The sequence below is a fragment of the Scyliorhinus canicula genome, chromosome 9 (genome assembly GCF_902713615.1).
Source record: "Scyliorhinus canicula chromosome 9, sScyCan1.1, whole genome shotgun sequence".
NCBI lineage: Eukaryota > Metazoa > Chordata > Chondrichthyes > Carcharhiniformes > Scyliorhinidae > Scyliorhinus > Scyliorhinus canicula.
This window is the reverse complement of record NC_052154.1, coordinates 69,023,235-69,049,224: the sequence shown is the minus strand read 5'-3', so window position 1 is coordinate 69,049,224 and position 25,990 is coordinate 69,023,235. Positions and strand designations below refer to the sequence as shown.

The window sequence follows — 25,990 nt, the reverse complement described above, 5'->3', positions numbered from 1 at the left end:
ACACCCACCTGTTAATTGGGGGGGAAAAGGACAAAAAAAAAACGCCACAAGCGGGAGCTGCAAATGTGCGATCACTCACACCATGGCCGCCACCAGAAGTCTAAAGTGTCAATTTATAAAAATCATAATTGCCATCTGTCACAACTCGAACATCGTAAAGTCAAGGACTGCCTGCACTCATTTGTTTTTATGGTGAAGTGCAGGTTCAACATGTTGGGCCACTAAACATTTTTTCATTAAATATTTACAAGAGTTGTCATTATCCCATAAGATCATCCATTTTAATGTTTTTTTACCCTGGCAAGCTGTAAATAACGGTACCTTTTTGCCCCCCCAGATTGATTTGTTAGAGAAGTACATTGAACAGCAGTTGATAGAGAGGAGACCAGCCTTCAATATGACTACATTCATTACATCACTACAGTAAGTTAAGCAATTTGGCAAATAGTCAACTAGCCTAGATGTGCAGAGTTAATTGACCTCAGCATGGCTGGTGGGTGAAACACTGTAATTGGCATGAGAGCTATTGGATTGGAGAAGTAAAAATCAATCAACGTTTCTACTCTGTCAGTATCCAGTGTCCTCTGCTGGAAGTAATTGGACACCAGGTGAGGACAAGCTGTTAATCTGCAGGCACACAAGAATAACGAGCCATGTATGTGAGGGATCAGAGATTGACCTGATTCGTGAAATCATACAGCAGCCATGAGTCAATTTAAAGAATGCTGGGGGGGTTTTTTGGGGGGGGAAATGTTAGGTTTTGCTGTAAAACCCTTGCAAAGGTTGCACCTTATTGAATGGAGTGGAACTGAGTTTTAGCAGTGTAATAAATTCATAATTACTGCCAAACAGCCTCGCTGATCCTGAATGAGTAATTTTAATATTTGTTGAATGTCAAAGTTCTCTATTATAAGCAATTCCACCTTTTTAAAAATGTTTTTATTGATATTTTTGGAAATCTGTAAGCTCAGGTACTTAAAGATTGAGACCGCAAGGTTTACTGTTAAATACAAAAGAATTTTACAAAACAACTTCAAAATAACACGACTTTCATAACTACACTCTTATCTTGAATAGTCCTGGAGAGTGCACTTTGATCATTAAAAATATCAAAAGTGCGGGGGTAGTTGCATGATGTGAGCACGGGGACGGTTGCGTTTTCGCAAGCTCGAGCTCTGTTCGTCTTTTAATCTTGTTTCATCCTGATGCACGTTTTATACTTGATTTTTCGTGGGCTACATCCCTAGAAGTTCTAGATTGGTCATTTTTTGAGAGAGAACCAAAATAAAATGGTTGAATACTTGTTTGTGGCGGGCGGAGTGGGCTATGGTGGGGCCCGGCTGGTAGTGGCGCAGTTACTGCTCAGCCGGCTCTCGTCTTGGCGGTGCTGTGTGCATCTGGATGATGGTCGCCATTTGAGATGTTGCCTTGGACTGAGAATTTTACCTCTGTGCTGCAGGTTATTAGACCTCACTTCGAAGGACTGCAGGGTACCTTTTTAGAAGAGTGGTGGAGGCACATCAGAGGGTCCTTGCACTCGAAAGAGCACTGTTCCTGGTTAGGGGCCACCTTCATGTTGTCAAAATCCTACTGCCTGGTGTGTCCGTTATCCTGATGGGTTCAGGAGATGGGGGCTGGGCGGATGTCCCCCTGAGCCCAGACCCTGGCGAGAGATGGGAGATGAATTCCCGATTAAGTTCGAAAATTGACTGCCACGCTTTGGTAATCTTGATTTGAAGGCTGAGTGCATCAGATTCGTTGGAGACACAATGTATCCTGTCTGCAGGGCCACCGATCACTGGTCCCATTTCGTTCTGTTCTTGATGCTCATCGTGAGGGGTTGGAGATGGCCGATGGGTCGAGTCATTCCCCCTGGCTAGGGCTAGGTTGTGGCCCGTCTCAATGTCAGAGAGACGACATGGTGAGAGTGATGGTGTCTCGTGCTTCGATCGATTGACTTCTGGAGGGATCCTGGAGTGTGTACATTGATCCTGCCTTATCCTTTGCCTTCTCGTGTGAGATGGAATACATCTTTATCCTGCAATCTACCCTTCGGCTCTTCGATAATCCTGATAGTTACTACCGTTGGACATGTTGTTGACTATTGTTGTCTTTTTTTCCTGTGGAGGAGTGTGAAATGTGAGCGTGATAGTCTGTGCCATTAATTATACTTATCCTGTTCTAGCAAGATCATTTTGAGTCAATTATGGGAATGTGATATGTGCAGTTTTACTCCTTTTGGTTATTGTGTCTTATAATCTAGTGTTTTTGGTCGCCTGTCTCATTTATGAAGAGGACGAGTTCAGTCCTCACTGAGATTGAAGATAGCATGCCCCCGCCCCAGTTACAGCTAATGTGTTCCAGGTTTTTCTTTTTGAATTAAGAATCCCTGTCCTCATTCATGTTTGGCCTGGGCAGAGTTTTAATCCTGTGGACGACTGGGTTCCTTCTGTCTCTTTTGAGGCTGTTTTTTCTTCTCTCTGTTTGGGTCACTCTTTGTGTTCCTCTCCTGGGCTATTGGTGGCTGGGTTGTTGAGGAGGGAGGTTGTTCTGGATATCCTTTCAACAACGGTGGTCATTTTGTGCTAGGCTGGGTGTCCCCTCCCTGAGGGATCTCTTCTCCTTTTCTCCTCTTTATCTGGGTGAGCATGTGTTGGTGCTTATCCTGATCTGGCCCGGTGGTTGGGGGGAGTGGGGTTCCGTGTTTGTGCCAGGGAGAAGAGAATTGGCCCTCCCTCCAGGGCACCTAATTTTTGGGCGTCTTGACAATTCCTCCTCTTCTCGGGCACGGGACTCCCTCTTCTTGACTGGGACTTAAGTAATCCTCTTGAGGTACCTTGCTCTAGATGAGGTTGGAAAGGTACATGCTCATTGGGAGTGTTGTTTTTTTGAGGTGTGCTGGAGGCCCCGGGTGTATAGCTTTTGTGTTGACTGGTGCTGGGCTAGGCCAGGACTGATGTGTGGCTGTTATTCTGTTGCTCCTGGGGGCTCGGAAAGCTCCTCTCCGAGGGTGTGGGGAGGGGCTTCCTGGGAGGCTGGGTTTGTTTCCTTGTCTCTCTGGTGCACAGGGGCTTGGGGATGGGTTGGATTCTGTGCCTTGGTTGATGTTCTGTGGTTCCTCCTTTGGGGGGGGGGGGGGGGGGGGGCTCTTGTTGATTGAGTGGCTTGTTCTCCTCTTCAGCGGTGGGCATTGTCATCTGGTGGGATAGCTCAGATAGTTTTTTTTTCTCTTCTTTCCTTTGTTTTCTACCTTGGGAGACCCTGCAGGTTTGACTATTGTCTGAACATATTGTTACTGTTCCTGATCCTCTCTTCCTTTCCTTTCTTTATAATTGTGGTTTTACCTTGGGCCTGTTTTGTTGCATTATGGAGCACGCATGTATTTCCCTGTAGATCTTTCTGTGTATTTCCTTTGGTTTTGGCATGGGTGACAAATCCTTTCCTGGCTCTTACATGGGTGCAGGTGGTCTGGATTCCTGAAAGAGGAGGTTGTGATGGGTCTAGTTGTGATGTTGTTCTCCTGTTCTATGCTGTGCTCATGTGGATGAAGCCATATTGTTTTTTTCATGTTTTCTTGTGGTGATATCTTATTTTGCAACTTTGTTGTGCTATTTTATGAAATGTAAAATCTCAACAAACATACTTCCTAACTCAAATTCCTTTCTACACCCGTTTGACTTGCATCCCCAAATAAACTCAGGTCAGATACTCATCAGAAATTGGAATATTAACACTTGGTCTGAATACTGTTTCAAAGATTTACATAAGAGTTGATATTTCTTCGGCCCTCTGCTTGCTTCTGGCAAGGTTGTCCTTTCAAATCTCCTCCAACTGTCCCACGATTGTAGATTCCCAGTGAAATACAGATGGCACTGAAATCTTAAGCATAGCCACCCCAAGGGAGAAATCTCCTGGTTCTAATGTACTTTAATTCTGGAATCTTACATCTAGGATCTCTATCTCACTCTCTTCTCAGCTAAGCTGAGCTATCCCAGAGATCCAACTCCCTTTTAGTAAGTCCCTCGATTAATTTATTTTTAATTTTAGAGTACCCAATTATTTTTTTTTCCAATTAAGGGGCAATTTAGCGTGGCCAATCTACCTACCCTGCACGTCTTTGGGTTGTGGGTGTGAAACCCACACAGACACGGGGAGAATGTGTAAACTCCACACGGACAGTGACCCAGGGCCAGGATTCGAACCCGGGTCCTCAGCGCCATAGGCTGCCATGCTAACCTCTACGCCACTTGCCACCCCAGTCCCTCGATTATTATGGGTATTTTAGTCAGCACAGAATTTCAACTGAATTTTCCAGGAAGAGATGTTTCCTGCACCCAGCTCGTTCTAAACTAACCTGCCTGAAAAACAGAACAACGCACAAGAATTTGCTCCCTGCTATAATTACTACTTGTTTACCCTTTGCTTCACTGTTATTTATCTCCCAGGCAGCTTGCTCACATGACCAGTTCCTGGAAGCAGTTTTTTTTTACACAAAATCATCTTCTTCCGAAATCTAATTCTTAAAGGGATCATCACCCTAACATAAAATATAGGTTTTCCCCAAAATGCACATGGGCCATCACATAAATGTATTACCCAAATGTTTATTTCAGTTAAAAAAATCTTGTGCTTTTGATATTCTAGTTTGCAATTAGTTTTTTGTTTTTTAAAAAATAATTTTTGTGGAAATTTTAACAATATAAACATCACAACAATATTAACAAAACAACCGCGGTAAAAACCCAAGAACAACACCCACCCAGCTTCATAAGCAACTACAAACAAAAGAAAAAACACCCAAACAACAAAAGGGAAAGAGATAACACCCGCCACATCCCACAAACCCATGTACACAGTTCTCCCTCCCCCCGATCCAAACCCCCCCCCCCCCCCCCCCCCCCCGGGTTGCTGCTGCTGCCGGCCTATTTCCCTACCATTCCGCCAGGAAGTCCAGGAAAGGCTGCCACCGCCTAAAGAACACTTGTACTGATCCCCTCAGGGAAAATTTCACCTTCTCCAATTTAATGAACCCCGCCATATCATTGATCCAGGCCTCCACGCTTGGGGGCCTCGCATCCTTCCATTGGAGCAAGATCCTCCGCCGGGGTACTAGGGACGCAAAGGCCAGAACACCGGCGTCTTTCGCCTCCTGCACTCCCGGCTCCACTGCAACCCCAAAAATTGCGAGTCCTCAGCCTGGCTTGACCCTGGATCCCACCACCCTCGACACCATCCTTGCTACCCCCTTCCAAAACTCCCTCAGTGCTGGGCACGCCCAAAACATATGGGTATGGTTCGCTGGGCCCCTCCGAGCACCTAGCACACCTATCTTCGCCCCCGAAAAACCTACTCATCCTCGTCCCAGTCATGTGGGCCCTATGCAGCACCTTGGAACTGTATGAGGCTAAGCCTCGCACAGGAAGAGGAGGAATTCACTCTCTCCAGGGCATCCGCCCACGTCCCCTCCTCAATCTTCTCACCCAGCTCCTCTTCCCATTTACCCTTCAGTTCCTCCACCGAGGCCTCGTCTACCTCCTGCATCACCCGGTATATGTCCGAAATCCTCCCTCCTCCAACCCACACCCCCGAGAGCACCCTGTCCCGCACCCCACGTGGGGGCAGCAAGGGGAACCCCTCCACCTGCCGCCTGGCAAACGGCCTCACCTGCATGTACCTAAACATGTTCCCCGGGGGGGAGCCCAAACTTCCCCTCTAACTCCCCCAAGCTCGCGAACCTCCCCTCCACAAACCGGTCCCTCAACCTCCTAACCCCAACCCTGTGCCAGCCCAGAAATCCGCCATCAATTCTCCCTGGGACAAACCGATGGTTCCCCCGTATCGGGGCCTCCATCGAGCCCCCCACTTCTCCCCTATGCCGTCTCCATTGCCCCCAACTTTTGAGGGGAGCCGCCACCACCGGGCTCGTGGTATACCTCGTTGGAGGGAGCGGCAACGGCGCCATTACCAGCGCCTCCACGCTCGTGCCCACACATGACGCCACCTCCATCCTCTTCCATGCTGCCCCTTCCTCGTCCATTACCCACTTACGCACCATCGCTGCGTTGGCAGCCCAATAGTACCCACAGAGGTTGGGCAACGCCAGCCCCCCCCCATCCCTGCCCCGTTCCAGGAACACACTTCTCACCCTCGGAGTCCCATGCGCCCACACAAATCCCGTAATACTCCTGTTAACCCTCCTAAAAAAAGGTCTTCGGGATAAGGATGGGGAGGCACTGGAACAGGAACAAAAATCTCGGGAGCACCGTCATCTTAATGGACTGCACCCTCCCCGCCAGTGACAGCGGTAACATATCCCACCTCTTGAACTCCTCCTCCATCTGCTCCACCAACCTTGTGAGGTTGAGCTTGTGCAGGGCCCCCCAACTCCCAACCACCTGGACACCAAGGTACCTGAAGCTCTTCCCTGTCTGCTTCAGTGGGAGCCTACCAATCCCCTCCTCCTGATCCCCCAGATGCACCACGAACAACTCGCTCTTGCCCAGGTTCAACTTATACCCAGAGAAACCCCCGAATTCACTAAGGATCCTCATCACCTTCGCCATCCCCCCCACCGGGTCCGCCACATACAGCAACAGGTCGTCCGCATAAAGCGACACTCGATGCTCCTCCCCACCCCGCACTAGGCCCCTCCAGTTCCCTGACTCCCTCAACGCCATGGCCAGGGGCTCAATCGCCAACGCGAAGAGCAAGGGGGACAGGGGGCACCCGTCTCGTCCCCCGGTACAGCCGAAAGTACTCCAACCTCCTCCTATTTGTGGCTACACTCGCCATCGGGGCCTCGTAGAGCAGCCTCACCCAACGGATAAACCCCTCCCCAAACCTCTCCAACACCTCCCACAGATACTCCCACTCAACCCTATCAAAGGCCTTCTCCGCATCTAATGCCACCACTATCTCCGCCTCCCCTTCCACAGCCGGCATAATAACGTTGAGGAGCCTTCGCACGTTCGTATTCAACTGCCTTCCCTTCACAAACCCCGTCTGGTCCTCATGAATGACCCCCGGCACGCAATCCTCTATTCTTGTGGCTAAGATCTTTGCCAGCAGCTTGGCATCGACATTTAGCAGCGAAATCGGCCTATATGACCCGCACTGCAGAGGGTCCTTGTCCCGCTTCAGGATCAAGGAAATCAGCGCCCGTGACATAGTTGTGGGCGAAGCCCCCCCTCCCTTGCCTCGTTAAAGGTCTGGACCAACAGGGGGCCCAACAGGTCCACATACCTTTTATAAAATGCCGCCGGAAACCCATCCGGCCCCGGCGCCTTCCCCGACTGCATGCTCCCTATCCCTTTAACCACCTCCTCCAGCTCGATCGGCGCCCCCAGTCCTTCCACCTGCTCCTCCTCCACCCTCGGAAATCGCAGCTTGTCCAAGAAGCGCCCCATTCCACCCCCCTCCACCGGGGGTTCCAACCGGTACAGTTCCCCATAGAAGTCCCTGAAGACCCCATTAACATCTACCCCCCTCCGCACCACCATCCTGCTCGCCTTCTCCCCATACTCATACACCGACCCTTGTGCTTTCCTCCACTGAGCTTCCGCCTTTCTGGTAGTCAATAGGTCGAACCTGGCCTGAAGGCTCCGCCGCTCCCCCAGCAATCCCTCCTCCGGAGCCTCCGCATATCTCCTATCCACCCTCACCATCTCCCCTATCAGTCTCTCCCTCTGCTCCCCCCATTCCCTATGGGTTTGGATAGAAATCAATTCCCCTCTAGTCACCGCCTTCAATGCCTCCCAGACCGTCCCCACTCGGACCTCCCCATTGTCGTTGGCCTCAACGTACCTCCCGATACACCCCCGAACCCTCTCGGCCACCTCCTCGTCTGCCAGCAGCCCCACCTCCAAGCGCCAGAGCGGACGTTGGTCCCTCTCTTCCCCCAGTCCGAGGTCCACCCATTGCGGGGCATGATCTGAAATGGCAATGGCGGGGTATTCCACATCCTCCACCCTCGAAACCAGCCCCTTGCTCAGGATAAAAAAATCAATCCTCGAATAGGCCTTATGCACGTGGGAGAAAAACGAGTACTCCCTGGCCCTTGGCCTCACAAACCTCCAGGGATCCTCCACCCCCCCCCCCCCCAAATCTGGGCCATAAATCCCCTCAGCACCTTAGCCGCCGCCGGCCTCCTACCCATCCGGGACTTGGATCGATCCAATGGGGGATCCAGTACCGTGTTGAAGTCGCCCCCCCACCTCCAGGTCCAGAATGCAGCCCAACATACACCGCATAAACCCCGCATCGTCCCAATTTGGGGCGTAAACATTCACCAACACCACCCGCTCCCCCTGCAGCTTACCACTCACCATCACATACCTCCCGCCACTGTCAGCCACCACATTTAACACCTCAAACGTCACCTTCTTCCCCACCAGGATCGCCACCCCCCTACTCTTCTCATCCAGCCCTGAGTGAAATACTTGGCCCACCCATCCCTTCCTCAGCCGAACCTGGTCCGCCACTTTCAGGTGTGTCTCTTGGAGCATGGCCACATCCGCCTTCAGCCCCTTCAGATGCGCAAACACCCAAGCCCGTTTGACCGGCCCATTCAGCCCCCTCACATTCAGGTTATCAGCCGGATCAAAGGGCTCCCTGCCCCCCTCCCCTGCCGATTAGCCATGACCCATCCCTTGCCCACCACTGGCCAGCGTCCCCCGCTCTGCCAGTTCCCCACAGCGGTAACTCTTCTCCCCCCCCCCCCCCCCCCCCAGCTCCTTCCTGACCATTTCAGCAGCAACCCGGTAACCCCCCCCCCCCCCCCCCCCAAAGGCTAGGACCCCTCCTAGCCACGCCCCTCCCTCCATAGCACTCCCGTGAGCCAGCTAACTTCTACCTCTGACTCCTCCCCATGTGAGACTACCCCTCCTCCATCGTGCCGATCAGCGGGTCCTTCCCCCCCCCCCCCCCCCCCCCCCCCCCCGCTCTTGCACGGGAAAAGAAAACAGCCAGCAACGGCCCTTGCTTCTCATGCCCCGACTCCGCCCCCACCATCTCCCAGCGCGGGAAACCCGAGAGAAACCCGCGCTTTCGCCCTGCCCAGCCCCGCCTCCTCTAGGGCAACTCCCATTGTCAGTCCTCCCCCACCAGCTCCCCGAACTCCCCATTTAGCCCCCTGCCCGAACCCGTCCACCAGACCCATACAGAAAAACCCATACAAAAAAGACATAACGACATCACCCCACCCACCCTAAGGCCAACCCACATCTTGCATTAAACCGAGCAAGTACAAGTACGGTATTGTACAATATCCCCCATCTTAGACCCTCAGTTTGAGTCCAGTTTCTCAGCCTGCACAAAGGCCCACGCCTCCTCCGGGGACTCAAAATAATGTTGCCGATCCTTATAGGTGACCCACAGGCTGCAACATGCCAAACTTCACGCTCCGTCTGTGGAGCACCACCTTCGTCCAGTTAAACCCGGCCCCCCGCTTCGCCACCTCCGCACTCCAGTCCTGGAAGATCCGCACCTCCGTGTTCTCCCACTTGCTGCTCCGCTCCTTCTTGGCCCACCGGAGCACACACTCACGATCCACGAACCGATGAAACCGCACCAACACCGCCCGCGGCGGCTCGTTTGGCTTGGTCCTCCTAGCCAGAATTCTGTGGGCCCCCTCTAACTCCAGGGGCCCCTGGAAGGACCCAGCCCCCATCAGCGTGTTCAACATAACAACCACATAGGCCGCCAGGTCTGACCCCTCCAGCCCCTCCGTGAGGCCCAGGATCCGCAAATTCTTCCACCTCGACCGGTTGTCCAGCTCCTTGAACCGCTCCTGCCACCTTTTATGGAGCGCCTCGTGCATCTCCACCTTCCCCGCGAGGGCCGCGGCCTCATCCCCCCTTTCGGAGGCCTGCTTCTGCAGCTCCCGGATCGCGGCCCCCTGGACTGTCTGAGCCTCCATCAGCTCTCTGGTGGTAACCTTCAACGACTCCAGCAGCTCCACCTTCAGCTCCTGGAAGCAGCGCAGCAGAGTCGCCTGCTGCTCCTGCGCCCACTGCCTCCACTCCTCTGGGCCTACGCCGGCCGCCATTTTGTTTTTCTTCCCCCGCTTTTCCAGGGGTGCTTCCACCGTTTTTCTTCTTACCCCACTCCTGGTCCGGACCATAGGACCGTAGGGGTCGACTCCTGTCCTCTTCCCACGTCGGGATTTGCCAACAAAGTTCCGTTGGGGGCCCTGAAAAGAGCCCCAAAGTCCGTTTTCAGTGGGAGCTGCCGAACGTGCGGCTTAGCTCCGCATTGCCGCCACCGGAAGTCCTAGTTTGCAATTCGTGAGAATCCTTCACTATACTTGCCCTGACACCACTGCTGTCGGATGCCGAGACTTCCTTTTGATAGTGCCAGATTTAAATTAAAGTGGGACAAGAGAACATGCATGCCACAGGGATCACAAGATATTTGAGAGCATCTTCTTTCAAGGTTCGGCACAAAAGACACAACTTCGCCATTGACTTCAAAATTCACCTCTAAGGATTTCAACCTAGTGACTAATTACTTGAAGAGTTCAAAGTGAGAAGATGGTGCCCCCTCATATTGTAATGTGTCCAAGCTTTGGAAAAAGGTGCAGTTTCCCACACATTCCTGCTCTTGGTCTAAGGTGTCATCTTAGGGCCTTTAGTTGTAGGAAGACACTGTAAGTTCCATTGATTGACCCTGGGGTGGTTTCACACACCCAGTAGAAGTTTGCGGAACTCTCTTGGTAAGATTTCCACAGAAGGTTGAGTGTATGAGAGGCAATGAAATCAGGAAAAACAACAAGCAACTGAAGATGCGAAGGCTGGCAATCCAGGACATTATTTCTTACAAGAAAATGCAACATGCAGTTTTTAACATCTATATGAAACTGGATTTTAGAAAGCTATTGCATGCACGGGGCAGATGCAGTTTTGCAAGACTATCCAGCACAATATTGAATAAATAATTACAGTTTGAGGTGGTTTGTGCTATCAGAATGCCTTTCTTTTGGAACGCAGTGAATCTTGTTAATGAGGTGAATACAATCTGTAAACATTCTGGCAAATGTTACAAATCGAGCTATTGTGAAAATTAATGTGACATTTGAAAAGTCATCACAAGGTGGTGCTATAAACAACGTTGGGTAAATGGTGAAAATTTAATTTATGCTTTGTTGAAAGCATATGATAATGAATTTGTTTGTAAGATACTAATTTTTTATTTGTTAGTCAGAATTCAAATTGGAATCTCTCTCTCCCAACTACAATCAAACAATTGTTAATGGAACCAACCTCGGGAAAACTCGAGAGTTGAACTGTTAAATGCTACTTTATTATTTTGAGTGAAATTATATAGGTATTTGAAAATCTTGGGCCAATGTTCTGGAAAATTACAAACCTTGATTTAGCACTTCTTTTTAATGGGGAGGTGTAGTCTGATGAATTACCCCATGCTCCTAAATGTTTATTAAAGGAGGAGGTAATTGTCATGCTTTGCAATCAGCAGGTAAGTGGAATGCTGGAAGTAAAATCCCTGGGTGGAATTCTTTATTTTTCTCTTGCTTGTGTAATAGCAGGATAAAATAATTGTACCTCGGTGAATGAAGATTTTGGAGGCATCCATAATTTCAATGGAGATAGTTGGCTATTAGGTAAAAATGTAAACAAAATGGCACATGTGAGAAATGTATGGCTGCCAATTATTACCTGGTAAGTGAGTACCAGCCAAGGATATCCAACCAGTGGCTTTTAATATTTTTATAGGGCAAGGAGGCCCATTTGTGATCCTACCTACAGGATCCATGCAGAAGCTGGTCGATTCCTCTGCTGCAGAAAACTGGCAAACTGTGGCATTGTGCTTGGAGCGAGCTTACTGATTAACATTTTTAGACCCAAACCTGAAAATGGTTCTGACCTTCCAACTGTCGTCATCCATTTTGTGGCGACACTATTGATATTACCAACAATTTGGACTGGTCTTGAAAATCTCCCCCACTGTTTCTCAGGAATTGGCTCTATCTTTTGGTGGTTATGAAGTTTTCTGAAAACTTCAGGGTTGTACCTAAAAATTGAAGTACTGTGGGCAAAAATATATATTTTATTTGAAGAGAATTTATGGGATAGTAACAACAGCGCGATTATGTTTCATTTCAGGCAACATAAAGATGAAATTTCTGGAGATATATTTGACATGTTACTGACTTTCACAGATTTCTTGGCCTTCAAAGAAATGTTTCTTGACTACAGAATGGTATGTACAATATACCTGGTATTTCATTTAAAATTAAACCATCGCATCATAATGGCACGCAACGTACAGGAAGATGTACGGTTGTCTGTTGTCCCTGGCTGCTAATGAGTTAGATTTAACCCTCGAGACCCCAGGATAGCGAAGAGATGGATGACCTCAAAGTGGAAGTCAAAATTCAGCACAGTTTTTGTTAAAGGGTATCGAGTTTTTGCATTGATAGTGAAAAATTCATTTGCAAGACTGGCCAGCTCCTTGTGTATTAAGTATACTGGGGACAATCATATTTATATGGTTGTTGGCAAAGTGACTAGAGTAATCCATGTTGTCCTTTTGTAGTTATGAAATTTAGAAGGAGCCAAGATCACTCTGTTGGTCCACATCATGTACTAGGCTCAGAAAGATTAACGAAGCAGGCATCCACTTGACACTCAGAAGTAACCTATATACTTCCATTAAATATTCTTCTTTGGATCTTTTGATCAAGAAGACTTGATTGTTGAGATTTTTCTTGGTAGATGATTGATCCCCCAGGGCATCAAGGAGATTCTCTCCTTGGAATTATTGTTCTTGTGTTTATGTTGTATTTTATGGCTTTGCTGCATCAGCATGGAGGTGGTGCCTTTACATGGTGAGATATTGGAAAGATTTACATTTATCACCATTATCAAATTATATCTCATTACATAGGCGATGCATCCATTCAAAGAATGAGGATGGCCCTTGGGTAGCAACTGTGCCTTAGTTGATAGTACTCTCACCTCGAGTGAAAGGTTGTGGGTTCAACTCTGACTTCAGACACGTGAGCAAACAATCAAGGCTGAAAGTCCAGTTGAGTACTGCACGTGTTGGGGACCAGATTAGCTCAGTTGGCTATACAGCTGTTCATGATGGACAGTGCGGGTTCAATACCTTTAACAGCTGAGGTTATTTATGAAGGACCCCTCCTCTCAACCTTGCCCCCTGAGGTGTGGTGATCCTCAGAGTCAACTCTCCCCCTCAAAGTGGAAAGCAGCCGTTGGTCATCTGGGACTATGGCAACTGACCACAGGTGTGCTGCAATATTGGAGGTGTCATCTTTTTGATAAATTGACGCCACAACTGTTCTCTAAGATTAGCATAAACAATCACGTGACACAACTTTGGAGATGAGCAGGGAAGTTATCCCTAGTTCCCTCGCCAACATTTATCCCTCGAGCAACATCACAAAAATATGTCATCATTAACATTGCTGCTTGTGAGGGCAGCATGTGGCACAGTGGTTAGCACTGCTGCCTATGATGCTGAGGCCCCGAGTTCGAATCCTGGCCCTGGTCACTGTCCGTGTGGAGTTTGCACAATCTCCCCGTGTCTGTGTGGGTTTCACCCCCACAATTCAAAGATGTGCAGATTAGGTGGATTGGCCCCTTAATTGTGAAAAAAATAATAATTGGGTACACTACATTAAAAAAAAATTGCTGTTTGTGGGCCTTATTGGTGTAAATTGAGTTCCTCATTTCAACATTAACTGCACTTCAAAAGCACTTCACTGACTGCAAAATGCTTTGGAAGAACATGAGGTGAATGGTGCTGTATAAATGCAAGTTTTTCTTTTCCCTAAATGTATGGAAGTATCCATAATTTGTAGCTAGCATCCACTTGCTACAGGCTCCGGGCCTGTAGCCACTCATATCCTTCCACTAAACATTTTTCCTTGGAAAATGCGAGTAGGGTAAAAGCAGCCTTCACTATCCACTTTCCCTATAAATTAGATGATTTGTTTGTAATGTTGATGAAAGGATACATTTTGGCTAGGACACTGAAGCGGACCCCTGCTCTTATTGTGCCGCAAAGTCATGTATGCCTACCAGCAAGGGCAGATCAGACATCTGGTCTGAAAGATAGCACCTTCGACAGTACCACACCAAAGTGTCAGCCTAGATATTGTGCTCAAATCTCCAGAGTGGGACTTGAACCCATGATCTTCTGACCTGTGAACAGTAGCACCATGTATGAGGCAAGGCTGAATCAGGTGAGATTTGACTTCTCAAACACCGACCTGCCAAATTATCCTACTTCAACCCACACTGGTCTGCCTCCTCACACTACTATCACCTTTTAAAACAAATTTAGAGTACCCAATTATTTATATTTTCCAATTAAGGGGCAATTTAGAGGGGTCAAACCCACGCAGACATTGGGAGAATGTACAAACTCCACACGGACAGTGTCTACTATCACCATTGTCCTCTACTGGCTGCACTAGTTTCCTGTGTCCCAGTGACTTGAGTTTAATGTTAGCACATCCTCCAGTTTTCTAACAATGGGGTTTTCTTTACCTTCCTTCAACCCTTGTTGTTCAGCAATTATGCACGGTAGCATGGTGGTTAGCATAAATGCTTCACAGCTCCAGGGTCCCAGGTTCGATTCCCGGCTGGGTCACTGTCTGTGCGGAGTCTGCACGTCCTCCCCGTGTGTGCGTGGGTTTCCTCCGGGTGCTCCGGTTTCCTCCCACAGTCCAAAGATGTGCGGGTTAGGTGGATTGGCCATGCTAAATTGCCCGTAGTGTCCTAAAAAGTAAGGTTAAGGGGGGGGTTGTTGGGTTACGGGTATAGGGTGGATACGTGGGTTTGAGTAGGGTGATCATTGCTCGGCACAACATCAAAGGCCTGTTCTGTGCTGTACTGTTCTATGTTCTATGCCTATGCCCTCTGGTATTCTTTGTCCAAATTCATATGCCTTCCAGTTTCTCCCATCTTGCAAGGCATCCACCAAATCATATTGTTGAACCATACCTTTGCTCTTCCATTCCAACTGTCTCCATTTTACATGCTATCCACCTGCTTAGCATTCACTCTTTAGTCCTCAATATAAAACATTTGAGAAGTGTTTCTCTACATCTGAAGAGCTATATAGAAATGCAAATTGAAGCTGATGGTTTTAATTTTGGCCATATATATAGTTTGCTAGAAGCTAAGAATCTAATTTTCAGATTGCACCAGTGTCAAACTTCTTTCTGTTCTCCAAATCTACATGAAAGATAGACTTGCATTTATGTATGGCACCTTTTATGTCCCCAGGCTGTCCTAAAGCACTTTACAGCCAACGAGGTACTTAGGAAGTGTAATCATTGTTGCAGGGAGCAAGTCAGACAATTGTTGCACATCACGTTCCTACGCACAACTTGATAATGACCAAATAATTTGTTTTAGTGATGTTGATTGAGGGACAAATATTGGCCAGTACACCCAGTTCTTCTTTGAAATAGCACCATGCATACTTGGATTGGATTTGTTTATTGTCACGTGTACCAAGGTACAGTGAAAAGTATTTTTCTGCGTGCAGCTCAAACAAATAATTTTAGTACATGAAAAGAAAATACATAATAGGGCAACACAAGGTACACAATGTAAATACCTACTCACCGGCATCAGGTGAAGCATACAGGAGAGTAGTATTAATCAGGTCCATCCATAAGAGTACTTTTACTCAAGCGAGTACATGGGGCCTCCGTTTAACGTGTAAAACATGGATATGGTAGTTCCAAATGGAGTAAGAGAGATATTAAGAACATAAGAACTAGGAGCAGGAGTAGGCCATCTGGCCCTTCGAGCCTGCTGTACCATTCAATGAGATCATGGCTGATCTTTTGTGGACTCAGACAATATTGTCTATCTTTCTTTTTTATAAGTTTAGGGTACCCAATTATTTTTTTTCCAATTAAGGGGTAATATAACATCCAATCTACCTAACCTGCTCATCTTGAGTTGTGGGGGTGAAACCTACGCAGACGCGGGGAGAATGTGCAAATCTACACACACTGACCCAGGACCGGGATCGAACTCTGGTCCTCAGTGCCAAGGCAGCAGTGCAAACCACTGTGCCACCGCATCGCCCCCTTTTGTCTATCTTTTTTATGTTGAAAAACTGATAAGATGTTCAGGATCAATTTAATGTTAAGTGCTTCTCTGTATTGTAGTTATGGAAAACATAACTGACTGTCATACTTGTTTAGAAAAACTTTCTCACCACTTAACACTTGAGACTTTCTTATTCTATCAGATACAAGAGGGGAAAAGAGGAGTGTCTTTATATTTGGGCTGTGGAGTGAGACTAATTAACTTGTTATTTTGTTGGACTTTGGTTCTATTGGGAATACTGCATAGTTAGGAGTCACAGACCAGTCAAATGTAAAGCAAATGTTTAAATTTATTTCCATAGTCATTTGTCAGCAATTTGTATGAACCCAGTGACTTTATTGTTTCACTAGTGATTTAAAGATGGTTTATTATTCCTTAATGATAAATGTATTTACTTTACAGGAAAAGGAAGGGCGTGGCCTTGACTTTAGTGGCGATCTTGTAGTGACATCGTTGTCAAAATCATCTTCAATGCCTCAGACCTCACATAACATGAGACCTTTCCAGTAATTCTACTGTATCTGCATTTATTCCTGTATGCTTTCATGTTCCAAGCACAATTGGTATAGACATTTTTACACATTGCAGTATTCTTCCAAGAATGGTTGTACAGGTTCACCATAAAACCCACAATAAAAGACTTCAGTTCTAATATTTCTATGTTTTTCAGATCCTACTTAGTAAGAATTCAAAGCAAGAATTTTGTTATCTTTAACAACATTTTCAAATATAGGCACAGATCTCCTTTTGCAGGTTTGCATGCTATAATGAGCATTCACCTTACAAAGATTCTAGTGGCAGTACCTGAAGGTAAGGCTATACAGCCACCTCTATATTCTCCGAGACCCATTTGAGACATGTTTTTATGCAGAACTCTTAAGTAATAGAAACATCGCAATTAGAAGTAGTGGTCACTGTCTATCATTAACAGCAGTCCATATGTCATTTTTGGACGACTGGCTTGCATGTAGCTTCCTGAACTGGAAACACTAATATCTTTTTTGTTTTTGGCTCCTATTGGTAGATTTCAAACCCCTCATCTTGCAAAGTGATTCTTGAAATGGAATCTTCATTCCAGAACTGATTTTATTTAAAAACACGGAGCCTATATCCATGACATACTGTTTTCCATTACATTCAGTACATGCAGAAAATACATTCCTTAAAGCAAGTGTTCCTGAGGTTGGCCATTCCCACATGCTGGTAATTGGGTCAATGTTGCTACTTCGACCTCTGTCTGGGAACCTGTAAATATAGGTGCAGTTAAATCAGGATTTTGTATCTCGTCTATGCTTGACATTTCAAATTGTGTTTTGGTTTGTTGCGGTTGTCACAGTATTTCCTGAACAAAAGCTGAGAATTCCACAGGATAAGCATTGGTTGTAATGCAGTTAGGTAAAGTCTGTGTCAATATTGTACATATCTCGTTAACACTCCCAAAACAAAATTAACATTTTGCATTACCGTAACAAGAGGATCCTGTAACGTATTTGTCCTGTTTATAAAATGTATTTTAAGATATCAGTTAGGAACTTTCAACAGTGTTTTAAGTAGTGAAATAGAAACATTGTGTGGTTAATTGGCCAGTACTATAGACTTTGACTTTTTAATCCAGTTTATGGTTGTAAATTCAGATGGTTCATGATACATAGTGATGTCAACAGCGCGGGTGCAATTCCTGTACCAAAAGGCCCCACCTTCCCAACCTTGTCCCTCACCTGGTGTGGTGATCCTCAGATTAAATCACCACCAGTCATCTCTCAAAAATGGAGAGCAGCCAATGATCCTCTGGGACTGTGGCGACACATACATTGTAAATTCTAAGTCTATAGCACTGTTGCTTCCAACAGTTAAACATGTATGTATAAAGGATCTTGTTGCGACAATTCAAAGATATTATGGCTTTCCCAATATGTTCAAAGTGAAATTGCTGATTTAGCTCTTGTTTCGCTATGAGTTACAAATTCATGCTTACTTTATTTTTCATATTTGTACATATATTTTTATTCCTATGTATTTTAAATAAAAGATTGCTGAAATGCACTTTTGTAAGATAAATCTTGGGAGTTTTGTTTTTTAAATATATAAGTCCTAGTTACTCGCAAGATATAAATTCCACAGTGTCAGAAACAACATGATCACACTACATAAGTCCAGTTATCCTTAATTCACGACTTAATTCTGTCTGCTGGCTGTTTTCATCTTTCCTCAATTCGGGGGGAAAAGTGCATCTGTGTCAGTGTAACAAAAAAATGCAGGGCTGGATTCTCCGTTCCCCCAGCCGCGTGTTTCTCAGCGGCGCGCCATTCACTGGCGGCAGGATTCTCTACTCTCACCGCTTGTCAATAGAATTTCCAATTTCACAGGAAATTCACAGGCAGGGGTACACTGCTGGCGGGTAAAGAGAATCCCAACATCTGGAGAATTCCAGCTGCAGTAATGGAAAAGCAGAATAAAGATTGAACATCCCTTATCCAAAATCCCAAAACAAAAATTCTGAAATCTGCACTTTTTTGTGAGCGGCTGCACACGTGCAGTTCCCAACACTTGCCGCACGTAGGCAGTTCCCAACGTGTAGCGCACATACGTAGTTCCCAACGTGCACCCCACATATGCAGTTCCCAACGTGCACCCCACATATGCAGTTCCCAACGTGCAGCCCACATATGCAGTTCCCAACGTGCAGCCCACATATGCAGTTCCCAACGTGCAGCCCACATATGCAGTTCCCAACGTGCAGCCCACATATGCAGTTCCCAATGTGCATCCTACATACACAGTTCCCAACGTGTATCGCACATACATAGTTCCCAACGTGCACCCCACATATGCAGTTCCCAACGTGCAGCCCACATATGCAGTTTCCAACGTGCAGCCCACATATGCAGTTCCCAACGTGCAGCCCACATATGCAGTTCCCAACGTGCAGCCCACATATGCAGTTCCCAACGTGCACCCCACATATGCAGTTCCCAACGTGCACCCCACATATGCAGTTCCCAACGTGCAGGCCACATATGCAGTTCCCAACGTGCAGGCCACATATGCAGTTCCCAACGTGCAGCCCACATATGCAGTTCCCAACGTGCAGCCCACATATGCAGTTCCCAACGTGCAGCCCACATATGCAGTTCCCAACGTGCAGCCCACATATGCAGTTCCCAGCGTGCAGCCCACATATGCAGTTCCCAACGTGCAGCCCACATATGCAGTTCCCAACGTGCAGCCCACATATGCAGTTCCCAACGTGCAGCCCACATATGCAGTTCCCAACGTGCAGCCCACATACGCAGTTCCCAACGTGCAGCCCACATGCGCAGTTCCCAATGTGCGCCGCACCTGTGCAATATATTCCGAAATATTCTGAAAAATTCCAAAATCTGATACAGACTTCGCCCCAAGCATTTCAGATAAGGGATTTTCAACCTGCAATTGCTGAAAATCTGCAATTTAAAACCTAAAATACTGGGTGTGACAAGGCTATAAGAAAAGTCTTTGATAGAGTGGATGACAGGAAAAGTTGAATGTCAGAAACGTTATTCCCATAGGGTCAAAGAAAATGACGATAGGGCAAGAAAGAAACAAAAAGATGTGCTGGAGCTGGTTGGGAACTACTATCTGAAAGTGAAAATAAGTGAAAAAATTAAATATGCAACGAACAGGAAACAAGGGACTAAGTTCACTGTCTGAAATTGCTGAATTCAATGTTGAGTCTTGAGTAAACTAACTGAAAGATGAGGTACTATTCCTCAAGCTTACGTTGAGCTTCACTGGAACAGCACAGTGTTCTCCTTTTATTCTCTCACCAGCTGTTTGCTATATTTCATCTAGTTGACGGAATGGGTCAATAGAAGCTATAGATGTTTCTATGGTTGCTATCTTTCTAATCACCCAGTCCATTTAATTGTTTATCAGAGGCTAGTACTTTCAGTTGTCCTATTACATTGAAATAAATATTTTTTTCCTGCACAGTACTCAAGAGCTTAGCCAAATTCTAATGATCTTTGCCAAATATGGGAAAGCTATTTTCCGTATCTATTGCCCCACAGAAGTCAATGCATAAGCCCTACTTTGGTCAACCAATGGAAATCTAGATTTGGTGGAATGATTTGCATAAGATCGCAAAGGTTCCAGTTTAGTTTTTTTTTTAAACAAAGCAGGATTTTTTTGAAAGTTTTAGGTTTAAATGTAGCGCTACCTTAACATTTACACCCTTGTACACTCTCACCAATACTGATTTTTAATTGGTGTATAATGAAAATCTTTTCTTTAATTCTGGCAATTCGCTCCCTCCACATTTAGTACAACCTCTGACCTATTCAGCCTAAGCTAACTATCTCTAGTCCACCCAAGCATGGTCAGCTCAGGTTGCCTCCTTCCATCCCTTCAATTCAGCATTTGTCAGAACTCATCTGGTTTGTTGTCTCTTTCTGATCATGCTCCTGTGAAGGGGACAGCACGGTGGCATAGTGGTTAGCACAATTGCTTTACAGCTCCACAGTCCCAGGTTCGATAGCCGACTTGGGTCACTGTCTGCGGAGTCTGCACGTTCTCCCTGTGTCTGCGTGGGTTTCCTCCGGTTTCCTCCCACAGTCCAAAGATGTGCAGGTTAGGTGGATTGGTCATGCTAAGTTGCCCTTAGTGTTGGGTGGGGTTGCTGTGTTGTGGGGATAGGGTGGTGGTGTGGGCTTCGGTAGTGTGCTCTTTCCAAGAGCCGGTGCAGATACGATGGGCCGAATGGCCTCCTTCTGCACTGTAAATTCTATGAAATGCCTTGGCATGTATTTGTGTTAAAATGACAGCAAGTTGGAGTAATGAATAAAATAGACTTTGTGCGAGTGTAAAAAAAAGTATGAATTGATCTGCACAGGGCTCCAACTTTCCTGTGAACAAATTGCAGCGTAAAGTTAGTTTGATTTTGGTGTCAACCATTTTAGCTCCAACACAACAGTGCAAGAACTCCTCTGGGTAGTATCCACGGTCTACCCATCTTCAGCTCCTTTAACAATGCCTATCAATCACAGGCAGTAAGACTTGATCAACATGCTACTGCGGCAAACACCATTTGTGCCTACAAATGCCAGGCAATGACCAGCTCTATTAAATAGAAAATTACCATCTCTCGCTGGGAACTTCAAAAATCCAGAAGCTTAAAAAAAAGAAGAAAGAGTCCAAAGATGTGCAGGTTCAGTGGATTGGCTATGCTAAATTGCCCGTAGTGGCCTAAAAAGTAAGGTTAATGGGATTGTTGGGTTACGGGTATAGGGTGGATACGTGGGTTTGAGTAGGGTGATCATTGCTCGGCACAACATCAACTATATCACAGTATAGTGATCTAGTATAAAGAACCATCGATTCCGTAAATTAATTCTGGATGTGTTGAAATTGTGGCATCATTTTTATTTTGAACATCAAAACATATTAAATGCCCTATGTGGTGCGAGACTTGTACAAATCAGGGAAGCCATCAGGTTGGATCTTGGACTGTGCGCACCATTTTCTCGACAAGATGGCAGCACAGGCCATTACAATTGGCATTGGCAACTTTGATGAGGGTGGGGATGGAGGGTCCCCATTCCTGGTCCAATAATCTCTACTCAAACTGTGTGTGTGTGTAATACCCCCAATAGTTAAACCTCTGGGCTCAATGTATAAATAGGGACCACCCAGTGGCATGTCAGCCCCCATCACCATATCCCACAATAAGTTCAACTGCAGGGAAACCAGGGCAGAGAAACTGGAAAAAGGTTAACCACACTACAGTATTGATCAACATGATCATCATTTATTAGAATTTTGTAACACATTGAAAATTGATCAATTTAGTAAAGACAGTAACCAGCGGCCACACTGGAGGTTGGATGTGGGACTTTTGGCGGATGAAGGGGTGTGCGAGCAGCTGAGGAAATATATTCAGAGCTACCTGCAGGACAATGACACGGGGGAAATGTCAGCAGCGGTGGTGTGGGAAGCACTGAAGGGGTGGTCAGTGGGGAGCTGATCTCGATCCGGGCCCATAGGGAGAAGGTGGACAGGGCAGAGATGGACTGACTAATAAAAGGAGATACTACAGATTGATAGGAGGTATGCGGAGACCCCAGAGGCAGGGCTTTTAAGGGAATGGCGGTGGGTACAGGCGGAGTTTAGCTTGCTGACCACAGGGAGGGAGGTGGAGCAGCTGAGAAAGGCGAGGGGGGGGGGGGGGGGTGTTGTTGAAAACTCACCACTATTCTTAGAAATCCCCCTATACCAAAACGGGCCGACATTCTAAATGGTGAACAGGGATTCTCACTCCCTGACTCCTATGCAGACTTTGGTGGGTGCTATTCAGGTCAAACTATATTTTCAAGTTATCCCCGGTATAACCCATATCTTCATAGAAGGTTTCATCTACTTACCACTTAGTAGCATCGGTCCTGGGTCCTGCATTGCTAAGTAAGTAAAGTAGACTTTGCAATAACCACTGTTTCAGGTTAAATTAAGTTATTTTATTATATTTTTTTCTTTTAAAAGCTGCAATCACTTTCTTTACAGAAAGGTAAAAAGATCTTGCTTCTGAATCCTTCTGGTTGGTTGAAGGGACCTTCAGGCCCAACTTGACAATCAATCTTCTTTTTAAAATCTGGTCTTCTTTAGATGTATTCGCTGGTGAGCTCGGTTGCTATGTCCTATCTTTCCCATGTACCGAGCTGGGAATCTCTGAGCTGACTCTGCCTCCTCTTTAAATTCTAGTCTTCCTTAGATGTATTAGCTTGGCTGCTATGTCTTATCTTTCCCATGGCAGAGCTGACTGCAAGCTGACTCTGCTTGCTTCTCTTGTTCCTTCTCTCGGAGTTCTGGTTGTTCCTGCTCTGGTCTCTGGGTTTATATTCTCTTTCTAACAGTTAAAGTTTTTATGACTTTATTGTAAAGTAACTTTTATTTCACTTTGATTGTAAAAAGTATCTTTGATCTAAACATTCTAATACAACTAAGTATTCATTTTGACATGACCTCCCCTCTCAGGTCTCTGATTACATTGTTTCCTTTGTGATGTTCAAAAATGCTTTGGTTTCAATAGGGGTGTAAATTTTGGTTTGGTTCCTGTCATTTCTATAGTTTTATTTTCCAATTGTGTCCCCAGCTCATAATTTTGACTTTGATTTTGGCTTTAAATTATGTTTCTCGTAGACCGATGGTCTCCAATTTTCTTTTAATTTACTTGGTGTTTGCAGAATTTCACACCTAGAATTGTCACCAAATTCAACTGAACTTCATCCTTTCCTTTCCAGCTGCTTACTAAGTTAGTTAATTTCAACAAAGGTGTGAAACATTGCTTTTAGCTGTATGCTAACATCCACTTGGTTATAACTTGAAAGGTTTACATTTATCACTCAACTCAACTGAAACCCTCATCCATGCTTTTCCAGATGCTTACGAAGATAGTTACTTTCAAATGAAGGTGTGAGCCATTGTTTTTAGCTTTATACAAAAATCCTGTTTGTTTGGGAGAAGGAATCTGCATTTTATAATCCTGCTCTTTGCAGCTGCTATTAACCCTTTGTGGGATCTTTCCCTGTATCTTCTCATGTTTCTCTCAGACCAGATATTGCCAGACTTCTATGTTTCAAATGACACATCTTTCCATATTTTCAATAACAGGGGCGATCTATGAACATGGAGAGAAGGCCAGCAGAACGCATGCACAGCAGTTTAGGAAGAGGAAGGCAGCTAGGGAGATATGGAAAGTAAAGAACGGAGATGGGAACCCGATTGGTGATTCAGTAGGGGTGAATAAGGCGTTTAGGGATTTCTACAGCAGGCTGTACAGGTCGAAACCCCCTACGGGGTCAGAGGGGATGAGGCACTTCCTGGAGGGGCTGACTTTCCCAAAGGTGGACAGGAAGGGGGTAGAAGGACAAGGGGCCCCAATCGGGCTGGAAGAGATAGTGGAGGGCTTGAAGGCCATGCAGGTGGGTAAGGCCCCGGATCCAGACAGGTACCCAGTGGAGTTTTCTAAAACGTTCCTCGGGGATGTTGGGACTGGTGTTGTTGAGGATGTTCAATGAGGCAAGGTAAAGAGGGGTGTTGCCCCTGACAATGACACAGGCAACGATTTCACAGATTCTTAAGTGGGACAAGAACCCAGAGCTGTGTGGGTCCTCCAGGCCGATATCCCTGTTGAATGTGGATGCCAAACTGCTGGCCAAAATCTTGTCCTCCAGGATCGAGGATTGTGTTCCAGACATTATTGGGGAGGACCAGACGGGGTTTGTTAAGGGTAGGCAGTTGGTGGCCAATGTAAGAAGGCTGCTAAATGTGATCATGATGCTCCCGGAAGGTAGGGAGGTGGAGGTAGTGGTCGCAATGGATGCAGAAAAGGTTTTTGATCAGGTTGAATGGGATTATCTGTGGGAGATACTGGGACGGTTCGGATTCGGGTGGGGCTTTATTGACTGGGCCAGGTTACTGTATCAGGCTCCTGTGGCAAGTGTACAGACGAATAGGACAACATCAGACTATTTTAGACTTCACTGGGGGACGAGACCTCTCCCCCCTGTTGTTTGCGCTGGCAATAGAGCCGTTGGCAATTGCTCAGAGAGCCTCGAGGGGCTGGAGAGGACTGGTCCGGGGGGGGGGGGGGGGGGGGGGGGCTGTATGATAGGTAAATGGCTTTTGCACTATGTTTATGGTTTCATGTATATTGTTTACTTTGTTGTTGTTACTATACCAAAAATACCTCAATAAAATGTTTATTAAAAAAAAAATTTTTATTAAAGAAAATTGATCAATTATGTGCAGATGCAATTTTATATAAATGCAATTCAGGATTATGTTTCCGAATGAAAGAATATCAGTGTATTTCAATTATATAATTTTAATGTTTTTAAATTGTTACAATTAGAATCAACGTACTGCAGAAACCAATCAGATTAGTTTTAGATATTGCAACTATAACAAATGAAATGCAACAGTAATAAATATACAATGGAAGGTGCACTTAAAGTGCTGGGAGATCTTAAACTCAAAAATTAGAACTTCTTTGAAATAGCATTCAATCTCCTATGTTAACTACAGCTTTATATTATATTTGAAATTATATTTTGAAGGTTATTCCTGATATTTGAAATTATATTTTGAAAATTATTCCTGCTTCAATCAAAGGTTTGCACTTAAGCTCTACTAAAAAAAAATTAAATCTGTTTTGAAAGATTTATATCTCATGCGCCATTTAATTTTCCTTCCCCCCCATACTCAGTTTTAAATTGATATAGCACACATACATGTAGAGCTGGTTTAATTCAGGCCATTCACTTTCGTATTACAAAAGCAAACATTCATCTCCTCTGACCTAAACCCCAAACAATGTCCAACCTTAAAATTGCTGAAATTAGACACATGTTGCCAAAGCTTTTTGTCTTCCACCCATCAGGACAATGCAAGAATGCCAAATTTCAAACAGTCGCAAAAATTTATACTACAGGGAAAAGGGATACCGATTGGTTGGAAATCAGACCTCAGCCAGAATCAACTTGCCAACCAAATCAACACCCTTTTCTCATGCAGTATAAAAATAGTTGCTTTCTTTGAAATTGGGCATTCTGGTGTCAGTCCCGATGAGCGCAAGAAAAGCTTTGACAGCGTCTCTCTTTTCAGCAATACCACACACTGTGCCGCCGAGCTACAACCTCTAACCTCCTTCAGCACTCCCAACACACCGACTCTGGCCTCCCTTTACCTTCAATCCTGCATTGCTAGACTTGACTTCAATCACCAAGGCTCTGGATTCCATCCCTATTCAGCACCTTCTAATCTTACGACTTGATCCATTTTTTCATCGCCCATTCCTAATATTGTGTAAGCTTTAGGTGTCCATGTTGTTTTCTGATTCTAGCTTG

General features: G+C 45.9%; 1 protein-coding gene across 1 annotated transcript in view; it reads left to right on the top strand.

Annotated features, from left to right (window-relative positions):
* The window catches only part of LOC119971391 (ADP-ribosylation factor-like 2 binding protein), a 49,492-nt gene extending 31,322 nt beyond the window's left edge, over window positions 1-18,170 (top strand). The window contains exons 5-7 of the mRNA XM_038806860.1: window positions 338-423; window positions 12,120-12,216; window positions 16,515-18,170. Of these exons, the coding sequence (XP_038662788.1) occupies window positions 338-423; window positions 12,120-12,216; window positions 16,515-16,622 (291 nt within the window). The 3' untranslated portion in view covers window positions 16,623-18,170. The remainder of the gene's footprint in view (window positions 1-337; window positions 424-12,119; window positions 12,217-16,514) is intronic.
* The last annotated feature ends 7,820 nt before the right edge of the window (window positions 18,171-25,990 follow it).